Genomic DNA, 26,384 nt, shown 5'->3' on the forward strand with positions numbered 1-26,384 from the left:
CTAGTTTGAGCAGCCCAGCAACCCAGGCAGAAGCTGGGTCTCTTTTCACGTTCTGACCTCAGTCCTGCTGCATGGCTTCATGGTTGGTCCCACGTGGGTTGCTCCGTTGTCTTCATCCAGGAGGGCATTAAGGGCTCTGGTGAGGTCTGACCACCACTCACCTACCACATTTGGGGCTGAGGGGCTGCTCCCTTTTCCTAAATAGAAACTTTAAAAATAATAATAATAATAATAATAATAAGCAAACGTTATCTTCAAGGAGAGGTTTTTGACAGGTTTGGCCACATGGCTCATACCCAGAGAAGATTGACTGACCAACATATCTTTTACAGGGCAAGAGAAGTTTTAGCTGAACACATGGCTGCCACTCCATTTCCTTAGTCTCCCCTGAAAACTGGGGAGCAAGAATAAGTTCTTGCGAGTGGGAAGTGAGGGAAGGTCTTCTGTACAAAGTCTGGGTATCATTCTAAAACATAAGAGGTTCATCCTCTCCTCTTCTCCTCCATCCTGACGGGAGCCAGGACATCATCTCTGACTGTGAGCTGGGATGCGCGTGTTGAAGATATTAGGATGACAAATGAAAGACGGGATCCCTAGTAGGTGTAGATGTGTTGGAGCAGCCCAGAAACACCACCCACTTGGATCCTTGAGCAAGTGAGAAACAGGCCATCTTATTAAGGCCAGGATCATGTTGGGTCTCTGTTCCAGCTGCCACACTGACACCCTGTCAGATAAAGGTCCTCTGTTTTTTAACACAGATGGACAGTGTATCTCCTGGGAAAAGGCATACAGATCCTTGGGTACATGGCTGGGGCAATGGTCACAAGAATGTAAGTCCTTTCTCCTCCCCTTAGAAAGAGCAGTAGGAATAATAAAATAAAATAAAATAAAATAAAATGGAATAATAACATCAAGTGGGGATCAATCAGAAGGTGCCAGGCTCTCTGACTTTTCCTCGAGGGTCTCCCACAACAGTGCACCAGCAGCCAGAGGGTCTGGGAAGGATGGGGGGGTCTACATTGTCAAAAATAGTGGGTATCTGGGTGGCTCAGTCGGTCAGCACCTGACTCTTGGTTTCAGCTCAGGGTCCTGGGATCAAGCCCCGTGTCGGGCTCCGTGCTCGGTGGGGGGATATGCTTGTGGATTCTCTCTCTCCCTCTGTCCTTCCTCCCCCATTTGTGCTCTCTCTCTCTCTCAAATACATTAAAAACACTTAAGGAAAAATAATCTGCTCCCTTCTCAGTAAGCATTTCTGGGGCTAAGTGGCCTTGAAGAATATAGTTGTCATGTGTGACCCTGGGAAAGCCTCACCCCCGGAAACACACTGGCCAAGCTTCTCACACGGTCCACTAGGATTAGGGCCATAGGAGGCTTAAACTCTGCCCCCGTCCAGGTCAAGGTTCCTAATATCCTCCCCAGGATCTCTCCACCACCCTGCCCTCTCAAATGTTCTCTGTCACTGTCCCAAATCAGGCCCCCAGGGCCAGTGTGTGCCAGAGGTTCCAAAACTTCCCACACAATCACTGTCCCCTCCCTTAGTAAGAGGAATCTGACTCTGCTAAACAGTTACTTTTTCCAGCAGGCTGGTATGTCCGTGTGAGCCTGTTCCGGCCAGGGAGCTATAATCGGGCTGTTTGCTGGCTTCCAAGAAAGGAGCGCTGGCCACAGGAATTCACCTTTTGCCCTCCTTCCTTCCTCTTTCTTCCTGCCTAAAACGTGAGCATGCCGACCAGACTCCCACAGCCGAAGAGTAACATCTAGGATGGCAGTCCCCTGCGAAGGAGTGAGACACAGAGACAGAAGATGGCTGGGCCCTAGACCCACCTAGAGCCCTAGACCACCTAGCTCTCGTTTCCGTAAGACGCCGTGACGAATTTTCTGCTGTATGCAGCTGGATCTGATCCAGTACCCTGTCCGAGCGTTTAGTATCAAGAGCCAGATTTCTTTTTTTTTTTTTTTAATATTTTTTATTTATTTGACAGAGAGAAATCACAACTAGGCAGAGAGGCAGGCAGAGAGAGAGGAGGAAGCAGGCTCCCTGCAGAGCAGAGAGCCTGATGTGGGGCTCGATCCCAGGACTCTGGGATCATGACCTGAGCTGAAGGCAGAGGCTTTAACCCACTGAGCCACCCAGGCGCCCCTCAAGAGCCAGATTTCAAGGAAGCTGAAGGGGCTGGGGGAGAGAGAGTAACAGCCTCAGGACGACCCAGGCCCCTTTCTCTCAACAGCTAAGCCTGTACTCACTCGCCTTCCTCCCACCATTAGGTGGGGTCAAAAAGGAAACCTGGGGAAAGAGAGCACCCGGACAGAGATTTCTCAAGGACGTGGACGGTTGCTTTCATGCATACTAATCTTCACAAGCACCCCAAAGTGAGGTGGGCACTGCTGTCCCTGCCCCTCAGGAAGAGGCTCTGGCAGGACAAAATGGCTGAGGCAGAGCTGGGCCCAGCGTAGGTCTTCCCTTGACAGGACTTCACCACCACGCCCGGTCTCTGGGCCTCAGAACGAGGTGGTGCTCCTCCCCTCCCCTCTGCTCCAAGTATAAGCTCTCTGTGACGTGCCCAGGTTAGACAGAGGGTGGTTGGGACAATGGATGGAGGTTCAAGGGCCCTACCTGAGACAAACCACTGATCTCTACAGAAATCCTGTCGGGAAGCCTGAAATCCAGCATTTGTGGAAGATTATCAAGAAAGAGGATAAGTGAGGAAAATTATGACGCAGGTAAATATTTGATATGGTTATGAAACAGTGTATAGGGCATGTATGTGTTCCACCATATAAAGCTAAATAAATATTTCTGTGCCTTCGTGAATTTTATTGATGAATAAGTGTTTTATTTATTTATGCAAGAAAGAAACCTGGTAGGTATAAATAGAGATGAGGGGGAATGTGGAAGTGGGAATGTTTTTATTATTATCTGCTTCCTGATTTTCTAAGATGCAAACGTATTGCTTTTGTAGTGAGAAAGGCTAAGTGGCCTTTAAGAATTTCGATTGTCAAGTGTTGGAGAGGATGTGGAGAAAGGGGAACCCTCTTACACTGTTGGTGGGAATGCAAGTTGGTGCAGCCACTTTGGAAAACAGTGTGAAGATTCCTGAAGAAATTAAAAATAGAGCTTCCCTATGACCCTGCAATTGCACTGCTGGGTATTTACCCCAAAGATACAGATGTAGTGAAAAGAAGGGCCATCTGTACCCCAGTGTTCATAACAGCAATGGCCACAGTTGCCAGACTGTGGAAAGAACCAAGATGTCCATCAACAGATGAATGGATAAGGAAGATGTGGTCCATATACACTATGGAGTATTATGCCTCCATCAGAAAGGATGAATACCCAACTTTTTTTTTTTTTAAGATTTATTTATTTGACACACACAGAGAGAAATCACAAGTAGGCAGAGAGGTAGGCAGGAAGAGAGGGGGAAGCAGGCGCTCTGCAGAGCAGAGAGCCTGATGCGGGATTCGATCCCAGGACACTGAGATCAAATCCACCAGGAAGAAGAGAGAAAATCCACCAGAAAAGAGAGAAAACGGTTAAAGAGAGAGAAAATCCACCAGAAAAGAGAGAAAAACGGTTAAAAAGAAACAGTAGATCCAAAATAGAGTCACTTGTGCTAAACCCATGTCGCTAAACAGGGCTTCATACCCAACCTGAATGCCGTTTCAATCTTCCCCAAGAATGCAGTCTTAACCAGCTTGGAATTTCCTGGTCAGCCCTGATGAGGTAATCCACCAAAGACCCTTCTGTTTCGCAAAAGGAGGTGACCTTGCCCCCAAAACGTTTTTTTTTTTTTTTTTTTTGGTTGTTGTTTAAGTCTGTTTAGGACTTCCTTGTCCTGCCTTTAAAAACCTTCCCTTGGGGCGCCTGGGTGGCTCAGTGGTTTAAGCTGCTGCCTTCAGCTCAGGTCATGATCTCAGGGTCCTGGGATCAAGTCCCACATCGGGCTCTCTGCTTAGCAGGGAGCCTGCTTCCCTCTCACTCTCTCTGTCTGCCTCTCTGCCTACTTATGATCTCTCTCTGTCAAATAAATAAATAAAATCTTTAAAAAAAAAAAAAAAAAACCTTCCCTTTCTGGAGCCCTTTACAACTCTTTTCTAGTTGCCAGATGGGATGCAACGATCAAGAATTGTTCAGTAAAGCCAATTAGATCTTTAAAATTTAATATTTGTTATTCAACAACAGCAAAGGCCAAGAGACTGGGGGAGGGAAGGCAGAACAGTGTTTCTCAGGAAACCGGAGCAGGAGGAGGATGGCCGGAAGTGGAGGAAGGGCTAGGAGACACAGGCAGAGGCCTAGCCTGAGCAGCTACTGGACCCACAGGCACGCTGCATCCCTGCAAGGCCTTCCCTAGGCAGCTGAGACCCTCTACCCCTGGGAACTTGCCACCAGCACCAGCCATGCCAGTCGGTCACCAAGAGTTTTGGGGAGGACCCACCCAGCAGGGGAGCTGCAGGGAGCTGGGTGAACTCTTCGGAATTACCTTTGAATCTCTGACCTCAAGGTTCATCCTGACGTTTTTATCATGTACTTTTGCGTTTGGTGTTGTACATATACGTGTACATTTGTGCATACAGGAGGATCACAGTCCTTCAGGGACAGCAGCCATGCACCCATAAACGACACCTGAAGATGACGTGACAGGGCAAATGCGGCCTGAGGACCTACATCAAAAGGGAGAGAAACAGGACCCGGAGACCCCTGGAAACTCTCCTTGCTTCAGGAGAAACCTGAGAAATCAGCCGGTATCTTCCAAGAGTGGCCTCTCCTCAGAGATCCCTCCCAGAGGACTGCCCCCCAACCAGCCCACCACCTCAGACTGACCGTGTGCTGCTTGGCCAGGAAGTCTGGCCCCATCCACCACCCTGGGGCTTGACAGAGGGGAGACCAGAGTACAAAGGAGACCGGGGAGGCATCCCTGGAGGAAGGCAGTAAAGGACAGAAGGGAACAGTCCAGTAGTAGGTGGTCATTAACAGCATGGGCCCCGTTCAAATCCACCACTCCACCCCAACCAGGTGGTGGGTCAAAGGAACCTCGGTGTGCCCATTTCCTCTCCTGTAAACCAGGAGTTTTACCCCCACAATTACCTGGAGGATTACATGAGTTCATGTTAACCATGGAGTACTCAGAACAATGCGCTTCGTGAGCAACTGTTTTAATACTTTGAGTGCTGAGAGCATGGAGTTTGGCAGCCCAAGTACTCCCGGCCAGGGCATCACTGCACCCTTCCCCGTCTGCGAATCATGGATAACGACCACCTCCCTACCCCAATTTATTTACCCCACAGGGTTAAATGATCCATCTAGGAGCACACGGGAAGGCAAAACTAGCTCCACAGAAATCTGAAAGATTAAAATGAATGTTGGACCCCAGTTCCCGTAGCACACTCAGCATTCCTAAGCCCGGGAGAAGGGAGACCGGAGCTACTCCCTTTGGCACCAGGTGACCCCACTCCCCCTATAGCTAAGTATGTGTGAAACTCCAGAATGGTGTAAGTGAACAAAGTCACCTCCCCAGGGTGGTCAAACCCACCAGTGAATCATCAGAAAAAGAAGGAATAGAGAACAGAAACTCTCGGCACGTGTTTCCCATGATGCAAAGTCTCGGGACATGCTTGCCAGCTGTGTGTGTGAAATGGGGCACCCAGCACATAGCACCCACTTTGTGAGGGACTGCCTGGGTCCTCTCAGACCAGGCCTTCAGCCTTACAGGGGGCTCAAATCCACCAAGGGCTCACAGCACAACTCCAGAGATGAGCAACAGGGCACTGTAACCTTGGACCAACCCCCTCCACCCCTGCACCTCCTCTCCCACCCCTTCGTCCACGTCTGGCCTTTCTTTCACACCCAAGCCCTCCCAGCTCCCGTCTTCCGGTCATCCACTTTCCTTCCTTTAGCTGATCCACTTCCTCTTGCTGTCCAGGCCCTTCCCTCAGCCCTGGTCCTCCCTTCTTTTTCCTTCTTCCTCTACCCTTCTGCTCCTTCTCCACCCCCTCTTCCTGTTCCAGGACACAAACACACGCACACTGTTTTTCAGACAATTCAGCCTTTATTTTTGAAAATAATTCTGTAGCTTCAACTTTCTTCCGTGAACTGCGGTCAGGCCAGAAGCAAACACACATACATTGCTCTCCAACCTGCCATCCTCACCGCAATCTGAGCAGAAAGGGGAATGCCCGGTGGACAGGGGAGGGAGGCAGGAGCTATCTCTCCACCTCACCCTGAGAGGGCCACCTGAGGCCTCAACCTTCAGAGGGTGGCCTGTGCTCCAAACCCCAGGGGAAAAAGGACACAAGGAGCTAATCTGTCTTCCAGAAAGCCAGCATGAAACCTCCTACTGCAACAGGAAAGGGGTCAATTTTTAGAAAGGCCAGGACCCAGGAACAGAGTCTGTTTCTTAGAGGCAGGATGAGGGAGGCACGTCCCAGCACACCAAGGCTTTTCCTCTACCACATTCTCCGCACCCCCCACCCCAACTTCTGTGGATAAGCTGAGAAGAAGTCTGGCTCTCCCCCTTCGACTTCCCATCTTAGACTCACACACTGCTAAGGTGCAAGGAAAGAAGAGCAGAGAGGAGGATAGGCTTAGGAGAGGGGCAGAAGACAAACAGGGGTGGGCAGCAGTAAACCCTGAAAGCCCAACAGCTCCACCCAGACTCTGATGACGACACCCCTTTGGTTAGTCTCACTCTGGCCGCAGGTGTCTCCTTTGCGAAGAACCCAACAACCCCTCCAACTGGGAGAAGGTGGGAACGGGGAGCAGATACAGGAGGTGAGCCCACACCCTGGCTAGAAGAGGCAGGACAGGGGAAAGAGAGCTAAAGCTGCCCACCTCGCAGATGCTCTGAGAAAACCTGGAACGTGGAAGTCTGTGGCCCCAATATGCCCAAGTCTCTCCCTGCCACACAGTGGCTTCCTGCTAATACCACCCAACACACCCCCGCAAGGTTCCCCTGATCTGACCCCCTTGAGAATAGGAGAATAACCCTCATCTCATCCTCTGTGCTCTTGAATGCCATTCAAAAAAAGAAAAAGAAAGGAAAAAGAAAGAAAGAAAAGAAAAGGTAAATGTATGCAAGAGAGACACACAGAGAGGATGAACAGCCCAGGGGCTCGGTCTGTCTCAGCCCACTCTGCAGCGAGGAAGGAGCCCAGCAGGAGCAGGGGCAGGCCGGTGCAGCTAATTCCAGCTCGGATCGTAGCCGTCCCAGGTCTGCGGGGGGGCCAAGTGGACACGGCGGCCCCGGAACAGGAAGCTGACGATGCCCCGGTAGCCGGCCCTGGGGACGCCGGACTTGAGGTCGTCCATGACGCCCAGGGCTTTCGCAAAGGCCTTGAAGCTGTCCCTGCCGGTGTACTGCACCCGCACCTCCCCCAACTCGCTGCGCTCACTGGTCCTCACCTTCTCCACCTGCAGCAGGGGTGCCGCGTAGACGCGGGCCAGGAAATCTCTGTCATAGGTCTCCTGCCGCAGGTAGGACAGGTCCAGCTGGGTGAAGGGCACGAAGTGCTGGTTCAGCTTGATGAACTTGAGGTGCTGGTCGAAGAACTGACCGTGGCTGACGCCCTTGCGGCCAAAGGTCATCGTTCTGGAGATCTCAGGGCGCACGCAGGCCCGCCCCTGCCGCTGCTCCGGCCGGCGCATCCAGTCATCCCAGAAGGCCCGCGGCCACTTGGGCTCCAGCTCGGCCCAGAGCTCGGCCAGCAGCAGCCAGCCGAGGCCCGGGAAGAAGTCGGTGCGGTAGAGCAGCTCGGGCTTGCCGGCATCCACCATCTGCTCCTTACCGTTGTCGTTCCAGGCCGACACGCACCAGAGCGACGGGTCCGCGCGCAGTAGCGGGTAGGTGGCCTGGAAGTACTCGAAGAAGTCCGGGGCCACCTCCAGGTCGTCCTCCACCACCACAGCCGCTGCGAACTGGAAGCTGCGGAACACCTGGCCCAGCGCCCAGCGGTAGTGGCGTGCAATCTTGTAGTAGCCCTGGAACTTGCGGTGGTCGGGAGGCACCGCGATGCTGCTCAGGTCTGGCTGCCGGATGTGCGTGACGGCGCTGCCGTATGAGGCGATGACCCGCGCAGTCTCCTCGTGCCCACAGTCCTGGCTGACGATGATGGGGAAGAGCTCGGCCGACGGCCGGTAGTGCAGCAGCTTGTCCAGGCAGCGCCGAACCGTGCTGCGGTCACACGCGATGACCAGGATGGGGATCACGGCCGGCGCGGGGGATGCGGGTGGGCGCGGCGGGCCGGGCGGGGCAGCCGAGGGCGCCCGCCACCGCCGGCTCCAGCGGGCATGGTGCTCGCGGATCTGCTGCAGCAGCCCCCGCTGCCGCTCCAGCTCGGCCTCGGCGTCCTCGGCCAGGCGGATCACTTCGCGCGTGAGGCCGGCCGGGTCGTCCTCGAGAGCGCTGTCCGATGGCAGCCTGCCGGGCGCCGGGCGCGTCCAGAAGAAGAGCAGCAGCAGGGCGTTCCAGGCCACGAAGAGGACGGCGCCCCACAGCACCAGCCCTGCGGACTGCTTCTTCAGCATCCTGGCCCCCGCTGGGGAGGCCGGCCGGGGTGGGGCCCGGGGCTGCCCGGGGCTCGCCTACTGCGCGGCTAGGAAGCGGCCATGCACCTGCGGAGAGGACACAGAAAACCAGCCTTCATCACAGAGGCACGGGGTGCGCTGGGAGGAGGGAGGCCGGGGGGGCTGACCCAGAGCTCCCTCAGAAAAGCGCTGCCTGTCTCCTAACCTGGGGCAGATGGGACAGGACCCCATACTCCCCCCACTCCGCAGTGAGTCCATGAGTCCTCAGAAAACCAATGTGGAGTGAAGGGTAAGTAGAGAGTGATGCTGCAGAGGAGGAAGCAAGGGAATCCTCCCTTTCCTGCCATACCTGATACCCTTCTGTCTCGTCTTCCATTCAGAGTTTAGGGGCAGGGCTAGACATGAGACCACCTGTCTCCCATTGCTCAAAGATTACTGCTTTAAAAACTCTAATGTCAGTGGCACCTGGGTGGCTCAGTCAGTTAAGCGATGACCCTTGCTATCAGCTCAGGTCAAGATCTCAGGGTCCTGAGAGCTCCAGGCTCAACTGGGAGTCTGCTGCAGTTTCTCTCCCTCTGCTCCTCCTGCCAGCTCACATGACCACGCTTTTTTCTTCTCTCTCAAATAAATAAATAAATAAATAAACAAACAAAAGCTTTAAAAAATAAAAATAAAAACTCTAATATTGCACCTCTAAGCTAAAGCCAGACCTTACCCAGTAAGGAAGCACTGGGGGCATTCTCACAAGGGTCAGGGGCAAAGCCAAGCTGCCCACCATCTATATGACTATTTAAACTTCTGCTGTAGGGATCAGCCAGTGTGAATGGACTACAGAAGACAAAGGCAGAAGTTGCAAAAGAAGCAAGACTATCTTTATTTGTTGATACTGTAAGAATATGCCTGGGAAACTCTAAGAGAATTAATGATAAATCCAGACCACTGACGAATTGAGAAAAGTAGCAGGATATAAAAAGTAAACTGCACAAATCAATAGTCTTCATATCCACAAATAATAAACTCATTACAAGTCACAATGGCTGAGAAGACCCTATTTACCGCAGCCAAAGAAATTATAAACTATGTAAGAATAAACTTAATAAGAAATATTCAAAACCTGTATGAAAAAGACTATGGTTCTTGAAAGACACAAAAGAGGACTTACATATCCTTGTTCTTAGGACATTTCAGCATCATCAGAAATCTCAATAAAAATAAGTTTTTTGGGAGCCAAAGTGACACTAATGGGCACTGGGTGTTATATGCAATTAATGAATCCTGAACATTATATCAAAAATCAATGATGTACCATATGTTGGCTACCTGAATTTAAATTTTTTAAAAAATGAAAAAATAAACATACAAGATCATCTAGGGAAATAATGAAAACAAGGTGTGAAAGAGGGACTAGCCCTACCATCCACTAAAGTGCTACATATTACAAATCTTCTATAAATAAAACTATGTGATGTTAGTACGTAGATAAACAGATCATCCAAAGGAATACAATTTCAACTACAGAAAAGAGACACAAATTCAGGTAGAAATCTGATATATGATACAGGTGATATTTAAAATTACTAGGACAAAAAAATGGTCTTATTAGTTGTTATAACAACTATATAGCTATTTGGAAAGACAAAATTAGAGCTGTACAGAAGAATAACTTCCAAGTGGATTAGAGAACTAAATTAAATAAACGTAACTATGCAAGTGCTAGAAGAAAATATGGGTCAATTCCTCTATAACCTGGGTACAGAGAAAGGCTTTCTTTTTTTTTTTTTAAAGATTTTATTTATTTATTTGACAGACAGAGATCACAAGTAGGAGAGAGGCAGGCAGAGAGAGAGAGGAGGAAGCAGGCTCCCTGCTTGAGCAGAGAGCCCAATGTGGGGCTCAATCCCAGGACCCTGAGATCAAGACCTGAACTGAAGGCAGAGGCTCAACCCACTGAGCCACTCAGGTGCCCCGAGAAAGGCTTTCTAAGATTGATTCAAAATCGAGAGGGAGTAATAAGTAAAAACACTTTTGCATGATATAAACACCATTAGCCAAGTTAAAAGACAAACTGGGAGAGAATATTTATAACATACATACAAATAAAAAGCCAATACTCTAAGAGACAAAGAACTTTTAAACTGAGTGGGTAAAAAGCCAAAACACAAAAAGATACTGAAATGGTCCTTAGACATATGAAAAGATATTCAATTTCACTTAAAATAAGAAAAATGAAAACTGAACTATACTAAGATAAAATTTTCTCACTCATCAGATGCAAAAGTTCAAACAGTTGTCGTCTCAAGAGTGTCAAATGAAAAACAAGTTCTTAATTTTAATGATATTCAATTATCAAGGGTTTCATCTTTTATGGATCATGCTTTTCACACTGTATCTAAGGAATCATTGCCAAAATCACACATATCTTTCCCTTTGTTTTCTCTTTCAGGTTTTACATTTAGGTTTATGGTTCATTTTGAGTTAATTTCTGTATATGGTGTTAAGGTATGAAACTAATGTCCTTTTACAGCAGTTTGGCAGTTTGTCAAATGCTAAACAGAGAGTTACCAAGTCCACTCTTAGACATATACTGAAGAGGTATAAAAACACGTCCATGCAAAATTGTCTGGAATGTTTATAGCAGCTTTATTCAAAATCACCACAAACTGGGAAAAACCCAATGCCCATCCACAGAGGAATATGGATAAACAAATTGTGGCTTAGCTATAAAGCGGAGTAATATTCAACGGCATAAACTACTGATATAACACATGGGTGAATCTCAAAATAATCCAGTGATATGTGAAAGATGGAAAGAAGAGCACATACACTGATTCCACATACATAAATCTCCAGAAAATACAAAGTAACCTAGAGTGACAGAATGCAGAGTGGTTGCCTAGGCATGGAGGCAGTAAGGACAAAGGGGACAGTGAGGGGAGGTATTACAAAGGGACAGTAGGAAAGTCTGCTATTATCTTGACTGGGATAACAGCTTCATGGGTGTATACATACTTACAGACTTATAATACTATACATTTTAAATATGTGCCCTTTATGTCAATTGTACCTCAATAAAACTTTTTAAAGAAAGACATTATTGGGTCAAATTATAAAACTGGAATGTAGATAGTCAATTAAGTATCAATGCGGACTGACAAACAGCCATACTGTGCTTATGGAAAATAAAATCCCAATTCTTAGCTAATTCAGACTGAAGTAATTAGGAGCAGAGAGCCACGAAGGATGCAACTTCTCAAAAGGCTCAGAAAAAAAGTATCATGTATACAGAGAGAGAGAGAGAGCAAATGTGGCAAAATGCTAATAGGTGAATCTGAGTAACGGAATGAGTGTCCTTATACCATTCTAATTCTTGATCTTTTTTGCAAATTGAAATTTCCAAGTAAAGTTTCTTAAAGTCAATATGGGAATGTGGCCCACCGTTTTGACTAACTTTGTCTAATATGGCCGCAGTTAGGCACATCAGTTGGGGCAACTGAAGCAATCCATTTGTCCTGAACTCCTCAAACACCCATCGCACATCTGCTATCTGCCAAGCTCTGGGAAGGGACTGGGACACACATCTTAAACGAAAAAGGCATGGTCCTACCAACCCTCTTACCCAACTAGAACCCACTACTTGAAAGATCTACCACACCATCCAATTTCCAGACAGCTGACATTATTGACAATGCAACTCTCTCCCTGGCCCTCCTACTTCTGATCTCCACTTTTCACACCCTAAAGCTTCAGGTCTGTGCCCTCTTGTGCCCACTGCTCTGCCAGTTACCCTCTGCCTCACCGCCACTAAAATCTCAGGTTCCAGATCTCATATCTGCACTTCTGGACTCTTGGGCAGGCAGATCCAGGGTCAAAGGATCAAAGTGTTGATCCTGAAGGATCTCTAGAGGAACCTGGATTCGGTCTCCCTCCTGGGGAGACTCCCTCAGCCTCTGCTAGCAGCACCGCCACCTATCTTCCTCTGAGAAACCATCCACCCCCACAACTCCACAGAACCAGTCTTCCTAGAAAACTCAAGTCCATTTCCACTTTACTGTGTCATTAAATTCCTATGTTATCAGTGCTCATACACAAATCAGAGTTTCTTAAAAGAGAAAGACAACAGATTTCCAGTTTCTTTCTCACTCTGCCTCAGGATGTGGTCATTGATGGATCTTTCCCTCTAATCTCCTCGTCAGCATTTCCTATCCCCTGAATTCCTGCCTCCTAACTGACTGGGCAGGAAAGTCTTTAGATAAAGGGATGGCAGAAGGAAAAAAGAGACTGAACCCCATCATCCGAAGCTACTTCAAGGCTGGAGAAGCAGACCTGTCTCTTACTGACATTAGAACTAGGTGGCCCACATCCACTTCCAGAAGCCTAGAAGCAGCCACCCCCCCCCCCCCCGCCCCATATACCCATCCTTCTAAGCCATGCAGTTCAGGGCACTCTTGTCAGTCTCTCAGAGGACTGGACTCTAAGCAAGTCTGTAACCATCAGGCACGGCCGGATAACCCACAAGAAACAGCTGTCCCAGTCCAGCCCAGCCCTCTACTTTAGCGCTCAGGCCCTCATTCTGCAGACCATGACCACTTTTTGCTAAACTGTGTCACAGAACTTGCTCCTCTTTCCACAGAGAACACAACATGTCTATTCCCAAGCCCCACTGCTTCTCTACACAGACTCATCCAGAGTCCCACTGCCATTTCCCACTGCTTCCTCACACACTCTCTGGGACGGGATCCTCCTTTCTAAATGGAAGTTAATGAACGGTGTATGTGTACACAAGCACCTGTGCTCTCCAGCAGCTGGCTATGTCTGAGGGACGATGAAGCGCCAAAGTCCAGCCCAGCCTTTGGCTGGCAAGCCAACCAGTTCATTGAGGAGGTGAGGCTCTCGTTCCTATTGTCAGGAGTAACAAGGGCAAGCCAAACAAATGCTTGGCACCATCCCACATTTTTTCACATCTCTGAAACTCAATCTCCTCACCTCTAAGATGGAAATCATAATAGAATACATCACTGGACTGCTAAAAAGCCTGGGTGAGATAATCTACATCAGGTGTTTAGAATAGTGCCCATCTGTGACATAGATGCTAGCCAGTCCTTCCTCTGTCCCCTCTCTAGCTGGCTCTCTTTGCTCCACTCTACTAGATCCTTCTGGGCTATAAACACCTGAGTCTGCCTCAAGGCTTTCGCAGGAGCCTGTATGCCTGTTGTCTTCTTCCCTTCCTCCTTCACTTGGTGTGCTCTCATGTCTCTGCCAGGGAAGATGTCATGTCAGACAATGTGAAGTCTACCTCCCCTTCACCATCATTGACATCAGTGCAACTTCTTGCTCAAGATCTGTTAAATCCCCAGGGCTACAAGCTATTCAAGGCCGGGGACCAGCTCCCCCAGTGCATCCAAGCTGTTGTGCTAGGATCTTTGACCAGCAAGAGATTTGCTAATGACCTAAAAAGTGACTTCTGTATGGATGCCACTCACCCACCATCCCTTAACTGCAATCCCCAAGCCCAAAAAGCACTGACAAAGAGAAGTTTCCTTCACTCATTTGGCAGTAAAACCTTTGGTGAAATCTGATGTGATCTAATGTAAGGCTATTTATAGTATTTATCCATTTAGTGTGACTATTTATACATTTGCCACAGAAGTCAAGATGCTGGATTATGGTGCAGTTCCACATTTTATACTGCATCATAAATGCGCCAGATTATCTTTTTAAAATCCAAAAAAATTCTAGATTCTGAAACATATCCAGCTCCAAGCATTTCACAATTCTGAAAATTGAAGAGATAGTTACTCATTCACTGGCAGTCCTCTGAACTCTCTTTGCTTATGCCATACTGCTTTAAGCCTGAACTCCTGATGTAGCTCGTCTACCTATCGCTAATCTTGCTTCCCCCTAAGCAACCTTCCCACACAGAGCACCCTTCTTTCTTAAAATGCACAGCTGGTCACAACACCAGTCTGCCTTAAAAAAAAATCAGGGGCTAGCTACCATTACCTACAGATAAAACTCAACTTCATCATGACACACAAGGCCTTCAGAAGAAATTAACTCAAACATCCTTTTTCAAGCTCACCTCCAACCACTAGCCTCCGAACCCCATTCTCTGGTGCCAACAAGCTATTTGTTTCCCCCAATGAGTACACTTACTTACATGCTGCAGTCTTTGCTCTGGCTGTTCCTTCATCCCAAAACATCACCTGTGGACCCACACTGTGGGCACCCACACATCCTTTACAGCCCAGGTCAGCAAATCCTTCCACAGCACCCCATCCAGAGCTAGGCCTTCCCACAACTACCCTCACGCCACTCTCTCTCCCCTCCTCCTGTTTCTCCCCTCCACACTGTAACAGAATCTCTGGCTGTGCTTATGTGGTTCTCACCTTACTCCTTAGGGGAAAAGCTCTATGACCCTTAACCCTATTACAGTGCTTGACGCACATTATGAAGTCCAAGTGGCTAGCTGGCAGACTGCTTGCATTATTAGCTAAATCAGGGAGAAAGAAGACCAAACCAGCCGTATGAGAGTGCTTTTCCAAAGATGATCATCACATATCCCATCCCACATGCTCTTCTTACAAGGATGTAATGCCACTCCTCCCACTAGAGGTGGGGGATGCGAGGTCTGTGTTCCCTCTTTGATCTGTGGCTACGGAGGAAGTGACCATGCATGAGTTGCAAAACCTGTCCAGGAAAGGCAATGTAGTTTCCACCTGTTGCTCCTGAGATGCATGCTCTTTGACTGCGGCCACAGATGTTGGAGGAAGCCCAAGCCACATGAATAGGACACCTACAGGTGTTCCAGCTCACGACCCTTGGCTCACAAGCTAAGGTTCTAGCCAGCAGCAAGCACCAACCACTAGACATGGGAGGAGGGCTTTCGGATGATCCCAGCCCTGGCCACATTGGACTGCAACCGCAGGAACGACCATGATGAAGAACCACGAGCTAAAATAGGAATAAAATGCTTCTGCTGTTTCAGGCCGTTAGGTTTTGAGGTGATGTGTGATAGAGCAGTAAGTACCTGAAATAACGAGTAGAACAGAATCTAAGCACCCTTGATAAGCATAGCAAGTGCTCCTCCTGTCCTCTGGCTCAGAGCCCCAAGTCCAAAATCTGGGGGTCTGCTTCTACTGCTATTCCCTTCCTCAACAGCTATTAGTGAAAAATGAAAACATTTAATGTTCAACAGCAATCATTTACTCTCTCTTTCTCACAGTTTCAATAGGTCAGGAATTTGGACTGTGGGCCAGAGGGGAATGACCTGTTTCTGCTCCATGATGTCTGGGACCTCAGCTGGAAGTCTCGAACGCTGGGGATGGGTGGAGGGGAACTCTCCCTCAAAGGCTTATTCAGGCACATGTCTGCAGGTTGATGTTAGCACGGTTAGATGAAGTTCTGGCTGCAACGCCCTGCACGTAGCCTCTTCACATGGCCTGGGTTTCTTTCGAACTTGATGGCTGGGTTCCAAAGATGAGTGTCCCAAGAAAAAGATTAAACCAGGTGAAACTGTATCCTTTTCATGATCCAGCCTGGGATCACTTCTGTATTTTACTCATAAGTCAGAGGAATCATAAGTGTCTGCCCACACTCAAAGGGAGAAAAACCACAGAACCCACCACTCGTGGGGGGAGAACAATGTCCAATTGTAACAAAAAGTGGAATGGGATATGTATGGGGTGACCATTTGGGGAAAATATAATCTGCCACACCTTCCTTTACTAAAACAGAACGATAGTCCTTAACCCTGATATAAGCGCCTGATGTTCTGCAATTAATGACATTTGCCTGCAAGCCGCAGATTCGAACCTAGTTGTGATTTGCTAGTCTTCACACTCCTTTAGGGAAGTGACACAGCTGATCCACACCACCAAGTACAAGGACATCGGCACTGTGGTGGAAGATGAGGACTGAGCATTTTTAGTATGAATCCTCAGCCAAAACCCAGGAAGCTTTGAGCAGGTCCCACCAACTCCTGTGGGTCTCAGTTTCTTCCCCTGAAGGACTGCCTAGAAGCTGTGAGATCCCTTTCCACCACCCTGATTCCATGGTATTCTGCAGCTAGCTCCCCCTACTCTGGCAAAACCATTTTTTACACAGTAAGAGAACACCAGATAGTTAACTTCCCTTCATGAGCAATAATAGAGAAGTCATACTTAGCTTCAAAAAGTATGGGAGTTAAAGTAGTATTGACAGGCTTTCCCTTCTATCTTTGTCTTGCTTATCAGGTTAAAATGCACTGCCTAAAAAACCCAAAGCACAGAATACACCTCAGATAATGGAGACGTAACTGAATTACTTTCTCGTTCGTTATTAGACCTCTGCTAGACTCCTGAATCATGTATCAGTCTCCATACTTTCACAAGGACGGAAGAAATGAGAAGAAGTCAGGGATAATACACTAAATAATTCAAGAGCTTAGAGAGTAAGAACTAGGAGGAAGGCAGGCAGGTTATTCATCCTGAAAAAGAAAAGACTAAGAGGAAGCATGATGGTAGTGCTGCAAAAAACCTGAAGGCGTGGGAAACCAGGTAACATTGGGCAAGTACATTGCCCCCTTGTGCCTTGGTTCCCTTATTTGAACAGAAAAAGGATCGATTTGGATCTTCCGCAGGTTCCCTGGTTTCTGATTATGAAAAGGACAGCGACAATTTCCCCAATGTCCCAAACAGGAAGTGAGCTGAAGGTGCCACATATGGCACGAGATTAAACATGACTACAGCGCGGTCCGACTCTGACAACCAGACACAGGCAGGAATCCAAAAGAGCTCAATGGTCTCCCCAATAGGGTCAGACGGGTGTGATTCACCATGGGAGGCAGACGGGGGGGGGGGGGGTGAAAGCGTCTAGGAGAAAAGGCTCCGGGGTCTGAAAACTGTGACAAGCGACAGAAAACGAAGCTGGCCCCTCAGCCAGTGATGACCTAAAGCAAAGCGTCATGAAACAGCCCTCAGGGGCAAGGGTTGGCCGAGGTGGAGCCTGTCACCCTGGGCTCCCGGGTCAGTCTGAAAGCGGATCAGCGGGCCACACAGCCTCTCCGCCCCGCTTCCGATCTGGGCCCCGCACGCTCCGGGACCCGACCCCCAACACGCCGGCTAACAGGTGGTCAAAGTTTTCTTTCCCGTCTGCATATTTCTCACAAGGAGTCACTGTTCCTCGCGGCTGAGGAGGAGGAACCCCGGTAGCCCGTGGAAGGACGCTGGGGTGGGTCCGGGGAAAGGCCACCCCCCCCCGCTCCCCGCCTCCCGGCCCCGCACCCACGGACGCCCCGCCGCCGCGTTTCACAACCGCCTCCCGCCCGAAGAGCCCGCCCGCGCCCCAGCAGCCGGAGGCCCGGGGTTCCGAGGACGCGGCGCGGAGTTCTCCTTCCCGGCTCGCGAGAGCCGCGCGGCCAAACCCGCGCCGGGCCGAACCCTTCCCGCGGGGCCGCCCGGGGCCGCCCGGGGCCGCGAAGCGCTCAGACAGCGGCCGCCTCCCGCCCCGGGACCCGAGCCCCAGGGCGCCCTCTCCGCGCCGCGGGGCCTCCTTCAGCTAGACCCCCGTCCCCTCCCCGGGGCCGGCCTCCCAGCCGACGGACGCCGGCGCCCCGGGCCCCACTCACCAGGTCCTCCCGACCTCCCGGCCCCGAAAGCGGCAGCCCCGGGGCGCGCTGCCTGCGCTCGCGGATGCCGGCGCCCAGCTCCCGGCCGGCCCTTCCTACTCGCGCCGGGCCGGCCCGCCAGCGGAGCAACGTGGCCCTTCCCCGGCGAGGGCGGGGCGGGGCGGGGCGGGGCCAGGCTCCCGCCCTCGCTGGGCCCCAGCGTCCCGGGCCCGCCCCTCGGCCCGGCTTGGCCACCCCCGCCCGCCGGCGTCCCAAGTTTCCGGGGTTCGGAACTTCGGGACGCGGTGCTGAAGCGGCTACACAGCGCCCTTCCCGGCTCACGAGCCCGACCCCACTCGCACAACCCGTCCCGCGGAGACTTCGGGAGCCTCGCCTCCAGCCCAGCCCCAGCGCCTGGAGCCTCACAGAGGGGTGGGGTCAGTCCGGCCCCAGGTCTGGCAGCCGGAGGGTGCGTCCACCAAAGTCCACCAAATCCACGGCCGAGGTCGTTCGGACAGCGCTCGTCAACCCGCTAAAGTCCAGCTTCCGGGGGCAGGAGCTGGGGCCACAGAGGGCCCCAGGGTGCGGGGATGTGAGAACAAGAACCCAGGTGCCAAAAAAGAAGCCAGAGAGGAAACACCTGCTGCCAGAAGCAGAAGGGGGGGGCCAACTGTTTTTTTTTTCTTTTCTTTTTTAAAATATTTTGGTTTTTTCTTTCAAGATGGGGAATGAGAGCTGTTCACTCTGAGTACAGAAGCAGAGGACAGACCTGTCCCAGGGGTAAGAACCATGAGACCTAAGGAATAAAGGACTTCATCTCAGGATTTTGTGGAAGCCCTGTAAAAAGGGGTAAGGGAGCACCCTGGAAAAGCCCCGATGTCTGTACCAGATCCTGGGAAGGGAGGGTGGGGCACTGAGAGCTCCTGGGTACTCACGCACACCCGGTCTAGGGCCAGCCCTACCAAGTGATGAGGACCGTCTACAGGCTCCAGGCCCTCCCCCAATCCACTTCCCTCCTGTGTTCCACACCGCTGGCAGGAACTTAGCAGTGTGGGGTTACTGACTGCTTTCGCTCACTAACGTGTTTCTACATGAAACCAGGAATTATGAAGGGTTCCAGACCCCAAAAAAGGGGGAGGGCAGGGTATGCCCTAAACCCCCCCTCCCGACCCCCACCTGGGGCTAAGGAAATAAACCAGTTGTACAGAGGCCTCCACATGCAGAACCTTCCCAACAGCTCTGCAGAGTGTGCATTACCATCCCATTCTACAGATCACGAGTGTGAATCTCAGGGTAAGTGCCAACTGGCTGAAGGTCACGAGACCTAGTGAGGGGCATGGCCAGGTTTTAGACCCAGGCATTCCTGCACTCATTCCTTCCTCTTATGCACCCTTGAGTGAAAATACACTGAGATAGCTATGTGTCCAGCATGACAGGTGCACAGTGGGGCAGCAGAGAAGTTCTGGAAGAAGTAGCTGGAGCCTAGCTCTGAAGGGGCAGAGGGAGAAAAGAGCTGACACCTCACTGAGACTGGACTCTGTGTGTGTGTGTGTCTTCAAGGTTTCCAGCTGAGCTGACTTTATGGACCATGGTAAGAAATGCAAGCCCACACTCATATGCTAGCCAATAGCCACTGTTTCTGCACAATGGTCCTCTCTTTATGCTTTCCTTATGAAGGGAGTTGGGGGATGCAAGAGGCCTACACACTCACAGTCCACATCAAAGTAAGAAGGAAAACCGTAATTCCTAAAAGTGTAAAGAGTTGGGAAATACTAGTTTGTAGATCCAAGATATCAGAAGCTAAAATCACCCTCCAGGACAAAGGACATAGTAGCATGCTGAAAAATGGGGCAGACCAGCCCATGAGATGTCATATTCCCAGTCTACTAATAATCCTTCTCCATCCAAGGCAGTTCGGGGAGGACAAGAATGGGGAATTGCGTGTGCACGAGAACTTACATCCAAAGATTATTTTGTTGACATTCCAAGGCTTACAGGAAGATCTACAGGTAGAAATTCCCCAGCTACAAAAGGACTGTCCCAAGCAGAAAGAGCCTGGTTAGAGAACTGGTTTGGGCTGAATTCTTGGATGGAAACAAAAGAAAACACTTGGTCTGGGAGGCAAGAAGCCAGGGTGACATGTGCCACATTGACCTGGGAAAAGAGGCCCAGGGCTTTTGCTGGACACTTCATGAGGAGTTGTTATGGGTTGAGGGGAAGGGGATTTCATGAGGTGTTATGGGCTGAGGGGAAGGGGATTTCATGAGGAGGAGTTATGGGCTGAGGGGAAGGGGAGAAGGGCAGAAACAAGGAGCTAGGTGCCTGAATTCTGGGAATGAAACCAAAACTGGAGTATGCGAAAACGGAAAAAATAGGAAGATCTGATCATAAGATAAGAGAGAATTTAGAAGCAAAAATACTGTATCCTGCCCACCTCCACTACCTCCAAAAGAGGACTGGAGACATAAGGAGAAGGACATGAAAATTGTTCCAATTGCCTTCCCATACACCATACCTAAGATACCCTGAAATTTTTTACAACTTGGAAAGAATTCATGATCTGAACTTAAGGCAGATCTTGGCTAGAAACTATCAGAAGAAGTAAAATCAAAGTTTTAAATCAGCACGGTGTCTAATTTTCCCTCTCCCATTCTCCCAACATCGACACTCCGCTTGGAGGCCCAGGAACACAGCTCACCAAGATCAAAGAAAAGAGAAAAGATTAATAAACAAACCAGTGAGCAATGTCTATGAAATGAGACTTTTAGTTAGCTACATACAATTCCTTTTGTGTGACACATGGTATAAATAAATTCAGTTAAAACTGAACTTTCGATTAAGTCTACCACTGCTCCTGGCTAAGTGGTCTGAGATCCTGGTACCCCTGTGAGAAGGCACTCCTGTGAGAAGGCCAATGACAGTCTTGAGAAGACTATCTTGAGACAGGGTCAGGCAGAGCACAGGACTAGCACTTTCAGTGAAAATGACAGGGGAGAGGAATTCTGGTTCAATCTAGGGAGGAAATGTCTTACCAGAGAGGCTGTCTAACAGGGCACTAAATTTCCCTCACTGAAGGTTTGCAGCAGGATCTAGATGGCCCTTATTAGGTCAGATGCTGTAGAACCAGCCCAGCACTAGGCAGGCAATTACAGTATCTGCCTCTCGACACTGAGGCAAGTCCTTTGTGCTCAGAGCTTCTGTAGCTTCCCCTTACCTACCGAACTAGGGAGATAATCCCTGCTCTCTCTTCCTTACAACAGCGTGGTGACAGAGAAGTGGACACTTCTGGACACTTCACGTAACAAAAGCGCCATATATATACAGCACAACTCTGTACACTCGCAGGCCTTCCAGATAAGATGAGGGCTGCAATAGGATCCTGGGACCAGACAGCCCTTGCAAGGACTGGCACCAGGAATGTGGTGGGCCAAGCTGGGGTAGGTGACTTGCCACCCTGAAATCTAGACCTTCTAAAGTAGAACCCTGGCCTGAAAGGTACTGCCCTGAGCCAGCCTCACACCAGAGAAGAAACAGCTCACCACTGGGGGAAGGCAGGCAAAAAAGGAAGGAGAGGAAAAAAAGAAGCTAAGTCGTAATAACGTGATTTTCAGCTTGCAAATGATCTTAGTTACTGCGCCAACCCCAATGAATATGAACTCCAAGTGTTACAAGCTACTGAGAAGCAAAGAGATGCTAGAAGCCAAGCCTTCTGCCCCATGCCCCCAGGCCACCATAACCTACCACCTATCAAAATTGCCAACACATCTCCTTTCTGTTTGTTGTCACTGAGAAAAACAGGTATCTCGGCATAAGTAAACTGGGGTTCAAGGAAGGAGCAGGAAGGAGGTGAGACAGTAACTATGAACAGGTCTGTGGGAACAGCCCGCAAAAACAGAAAGGACTAAGAGATGGAAGTCCAAAAACACTGTCATCTTCAAGAGCAGGAGAGAATACCAGGATATGGCACAGGAAGAAGGGCCCAGAAGTTACTCCAAGCAATGGAGCTCCACCTCCTAACCACACACTTGGCCCTCTTTAATCTACTACCCCAAGAGGCACACTTATCACAAGTGTGGAGAGCCCTGAGGACCAGAATCCCCAAACTAAGCTCTCCTAGGACCTGTGCACCTTTTCCACCACTTGATGATCCCAGATATTCTTTAACAGCAACAAGATGAGACACATTCAGGGCAGGCTTTTAATTGAGGACATCCAAGGCTTTTGCCAATACACTAATTCAATAAAAGAACAGAACTCCTCATTCAGAGTTTTTTTGTATGTACCAGTTATACAAGCATTATCAAGCAATGTCAACAGTACTGTTTTCCACACACACGGCCCTGGACACTTTTCAAGATCTGTCCCCCATGTGCTCCCTTTGACAACCTGTGAGGGACCTCTAAAGCTAGTTACCCCTGTCTTACCGGTGAACAGAACATGGCAGATCTTAACCGACATACCTAGGGTTACACACTAAGAAAGTCAGAGCTAGAACGAAAATTCAACTGATCTTAAACCTGTGTTCTGTTCTTCTGCGGTCTGAGTAAAGTTTCATGGCCTAAATCTGAAGAGAGACAATTTAGGAAGTTATCCAGACCATCATCTAACCTCCCCCAAGGCAGTTCCACTCAGTTAGTTCCCCCAAAACACGGCAGCCTGCCTCTGCCTAAGTAACCCACCCTAGAGTCTTATTTAGCCCAACATGTGTTGACTTGGTGTTGGTCCTTATAGATAGTCTAACCCAGCCTCTCCTCAGGAGCTGAAATTCTCTTCATGTTCTCCTAGGCCTAACCTCTCAAATGCCACCGCACAAACCGTCTTACAACGTACTCCTCTTACCTGGGTGAAGAGAGGCCGGAACAAGTCTACACTCTAACAGAGTGAAACAGAGGTAAAGCTTCCTGTGTATCCATTGGGGTAAGGGTTCTCATCGGGCACTTCCTAAATGGCGGCATCCCCAGATTGGCCCCACTCAACATCTTCTGCGTAAGAGCAGCAAGACCCCCAGTGGGAAGTGAGACAGGAGCCTTACCTTTCTTCTCTTCTCTCTGCTGCTCCCCTGGAGATCATCAAACCCCCTTCCGGCACTCCATTTCCAAAACTCAGACTCCCAAATCAGATACACCAAACAAAGTGCAGCTTCTTTCCCCTTATCCAGGTCCAAAGTCCATGGCTGAGTGGACTCTGAGAGGGAGGAGTCTGGGGGGGAAGGGGTATGTCCAGGCCCCTCCCCCCCCCACGGCAGGGTTCAGTGTCCCTCCCAGGGGTCTGTTACATTCCTTCATTCAGCTGGCTTATTACGCCCAGAGTCTGGTGTGGGGCAGATCCCGGGTTCTATCCCATCTCTTGCTCAGGGAAGGGAGGTCATCCACCGTGAGGACCCGCCGGTCTGTCTTCTGCTGGGGTTCATGAGAAGAAACAGGCCATAGAACCGGCATGGCCAGGAGGCTGGTGTCAGTGTTAACCTGTGGAATATTTAAACATTAGGACACTTTCTATCCCATGCTGTACCCCCACGGATGCCTAAGGCCCCTTACCTAGACTGGATTCCTCTACCTTCAATGGAGACTGTCTTCTAAGACACATGGAAAAGAACATCCCTCCCCCTGCTCCCTCTGGTCCTGTTACTGCCACACACTCATCTCCTCCATCTCCCAAGCTTCTTAGGGAGTTCAGTGTTTTAATCGCCCGGTCAGCGCTCCCGGAATGAACTCAACCCACTCCAGACCCTGACCCGGGCCCCTTCCGCGTACGTTCCCTGCTGCTTTCCCTTGGGCCTCGCGTCCCCCTCGGCTCCCCAAACTGTGGCAGGGCTGGGCTTCCCGGTCTCGAACTCCCTCCCGGGGCCGCGGAGAGAGGCCCGAGTCCGGCCGGCAGCGGCCGCACCGCGCTCCAGTTTCTCCGCCGGGAAGCCCACCCCGGCCGCCCCCTCTCTTCTAAGTTTATTCTCACACACACACACCCCGTCGCCCCCTCCCTTCTAAATTTATTCCTAAACACACACACGCGCACACACACACCCGTCCTTCCTGTAGGGGCGTGGCGTTCGCCTGACCCCCCCCCCCACGAGTTTAACTCCTCCCACCCGTCCCCTCCGCACCCCCGGCTCCGTGCTCACCCGGGAAAGGAGTGACACGACGACCCTCCCTAGACTCTGACCCCCACCCCCCCATCCCGCACCCCCTACCGCCCGGACGACCCTCGCCCCGGCGGCTCCGGGTCGTTACCTGGATCCCGCCCGCCTGGTCTCAGCTGGAAGCCGTGGCCCTCCCAGGTTGGAGTCCAGGCCCCAGGCTGGGTCCCGACAGGCGGCCCAGGCCCCACCCCCTCGACCCCCGGCGGCCGGGCCCTCCCCTCGCGCTCCTTCCCCCCCTCCCACCATCCCCCGCAGCCACTTCCGCCCGTGCTCCGGAAGTGAGTCCGAGGCCACGGCCACCTCCCTTCGTCCCGCCTCATTCTTCCTCTGCACCCCGCTCCCTCCACCCCGCCCGTCACCACCGCCACCACGGGAGCGCGGGACGTGGGTCTGCACTGTTCCCAAGACCGGAGACGATGTGTGGGCCGGACCGGGTCTGGAAGAGAACTGAGCTAGGGGCGAGAGTACGAGAAGGGGCGGGGCGGAGAGTACGGCGGCGAGCGGGAGCGCGCGTCAGCGGGCGCCGCGCAGCAGGAAGCGCGCATGCGCCGCGGCGCCCGGCCGGTCGCGGGTGTTGACGTTCGGCGGGCCGGGCGGGGTGAGACCTGGGCCGGGAAGTGGGTGGGTCGCCTTGGCTGGCCCTGCTCGGGTCGCCTAGCAACCGCGCGCGGCCCGGCTGCTGCGGGAGGCCGGGGCGGCTCCGCTCTCGGGCTGCGACTCAGGCCGGCCGGGCGCGGCTCGGGAAGCTGCAAGGCCCGAGTTAACGGTGCCTGCGCCGGCAGCTCCGGAGCGGCACCCGAGGAAGTGTCGCTCTACGCGTCGCTTCTTTTTTCTCGCTGCTTCTGTCGCCCCGGCAGGATGTTTCCTTGGGTCAGAAAAGAGAAAGAAAATGGTAAGAGTGCTCTAAAATGAACGCCCTCCCCCCCGGCCCCGCGCCTTCAGTGCGCGTTGTACACGCTGTGCGAAGCACTTTGCAAGTATTAATTGTATTACTTGGTCACCACCACCCCCACCCCGCGAACAGCGGGGAGTCAGCCTGCGGTTACGGGACTGGAGAGCGGTAGAGGCGGCCTCCGACCTCCCAGCCTGTAACACGACCCAGCCTGTCCGCCTGACCCCTTTCTCGGAAGAAACCTGTCCGCTTCTGCAGTGGGCTTGCAAGGCCCAAAATGGCCCTGGTTGCCTCTTTTTTTTTTCCTAAATATATGGCCTGAGTCGCTCGACTTGAATCAGTAGTAGTAGAGGAGCTACTACTAATTTTTAGAGTTCATGTGTCATCCCCGTAAGGACATGCACTAGAGTCTTGCCGAGACAGAATGGATTGGCAGCCTCTGTTTTTAACTCCTCTCTGAAAACGCTAGCCTGGGCTTCAGTCTTCTGGCCTGCCTTGTGAGATGTTATGATTTATAAACATTGTGTGTGTTTGCTCTGCATTTCATTCCTGGATCAAAGTTCCTAAAACCCTTGACACTTCCTTAAGTGATAAGAGCACTAGGTGCATCTTCTGGTCATTGACGGTGGTTCCATTGGTTCCAAGCTTTTGTAGCTCTTCATCTGGCTGTTCATCCGTACCCTTTTTTATATCCTTTAATAAATTGGTGAATGTAAATAAGTGTTTTCCTGAGTTCTGTGAACTGCTCTAGCAAATAATCAAGTCCAAGAGGAGGCGGTCCTGGGAACTGCTAATGTGTAGCCAGGTCAGGCAGAAGTTGTGGGTAACTTGGGGACCTGCTACATGTCATTGGTGTCTGAAGTGTGGTCAGTCTCAAATGGACTGTGGGGTCTGATGCTAGCTGTCTCCAGGTAGATAGTGTCTACCTGGATAGTGAGTTAAATTGTAGGACAACCAGCTGGTGTCACAGAAAATTGCTAGGTGGGGGGAGTAAACCCCACTTATTTGGTGTCAGAAATTATCAGAAAGGAAGAGTTCTGTAGAATAGGAAAGAAGACATGGAAGCAAAGTCTGGGTTTTTCTAGTACATGCATTGGTCTGACTTGCTAGACTCCAAGCTGAATCCAAGAGGAGCTGTAACTAATTTTTGGAATTCGCTTGTTCTAGAATATGGCGAGGACTGTGGATGGATTTGCAGCCCTCGGTTTTTTTCCCCGTTTTTGAAAACTGGAACCTGGGCTCCAGGCTTCTG

At 50.8% G+C, this 26,384-nt stretch overlaps 1 protein-coding gene across 7 annotated transcripts; it reads right to left on the bottom strand.

The window, feature by feature from the left end:
• Positions 1–6,027: 6,027 nt before the first annotated feature.
• Positions 6,028–24,624, bottom strand: MGAT1 (alpha-1,3-mannosyl-glycoprotein 2-beta-N-acetylglucosaminyltransferase). Of its 7 annotated transcripts, none has more exons than XM_045999431.1 (3): positions 24,603–24,624; positions 23,137–23,569; positions 6,028–8,608 (listed from the first exon to the last, which is right to left on the bottom strand). In XM_045999431.1, exon 3 carries the CDS (start codon positions 8,519–8,521, stop codon positions 7,178–7,180), a length of 1,344 nt encoding a protein of 447 aa, XP_045855387.1. In that variant the 5' UTR covers positions 8,522–8,608; positions 23,137–23,569; positions 24,603–24,624; the 3' UTR covers positions 6,028–7,177. The 7 variants fall into 7 exon arrangements, with proteins under 7 accessions (XP_045855387.1, XP_045855383.1, XP_045855385.1 ...); XM_045999427.1 differs by lacking the exon at positions 24,603–24,624 and adding an exon at positions 24,332–24,481; XM_045999429.1 differs by lacking the exon at positions 24,603–24,624 and adding an exon at positions 23,858–24,072.
• Between the last annotated feature and the right edge of the window lie 1,760 nt (positions 24,625–26,384).

Source organism: Meles meles, chromosome 3, assembly GCF_922984935.1.
Source record: "Meles meles chromosome 3, mMelMel3.1 paternal haplotype, whole genome shotgun sequence".
Lineage (NCBI taxonomy): Eukaryota > Metazoa > Chordata > Mammalia > Carnivora > Mustelidae > Meles > Meles meles.

Excerpts from the sequence above, each read along its gene's own strand:
- MGAT1 (XM_045999431.1), bottom strand. The coding sequence starts at position 8,521 with ATGCTGAAGAAGCAGTCCGCAGGGCTGGTGCTGTGGGGCGCCGTCCTC.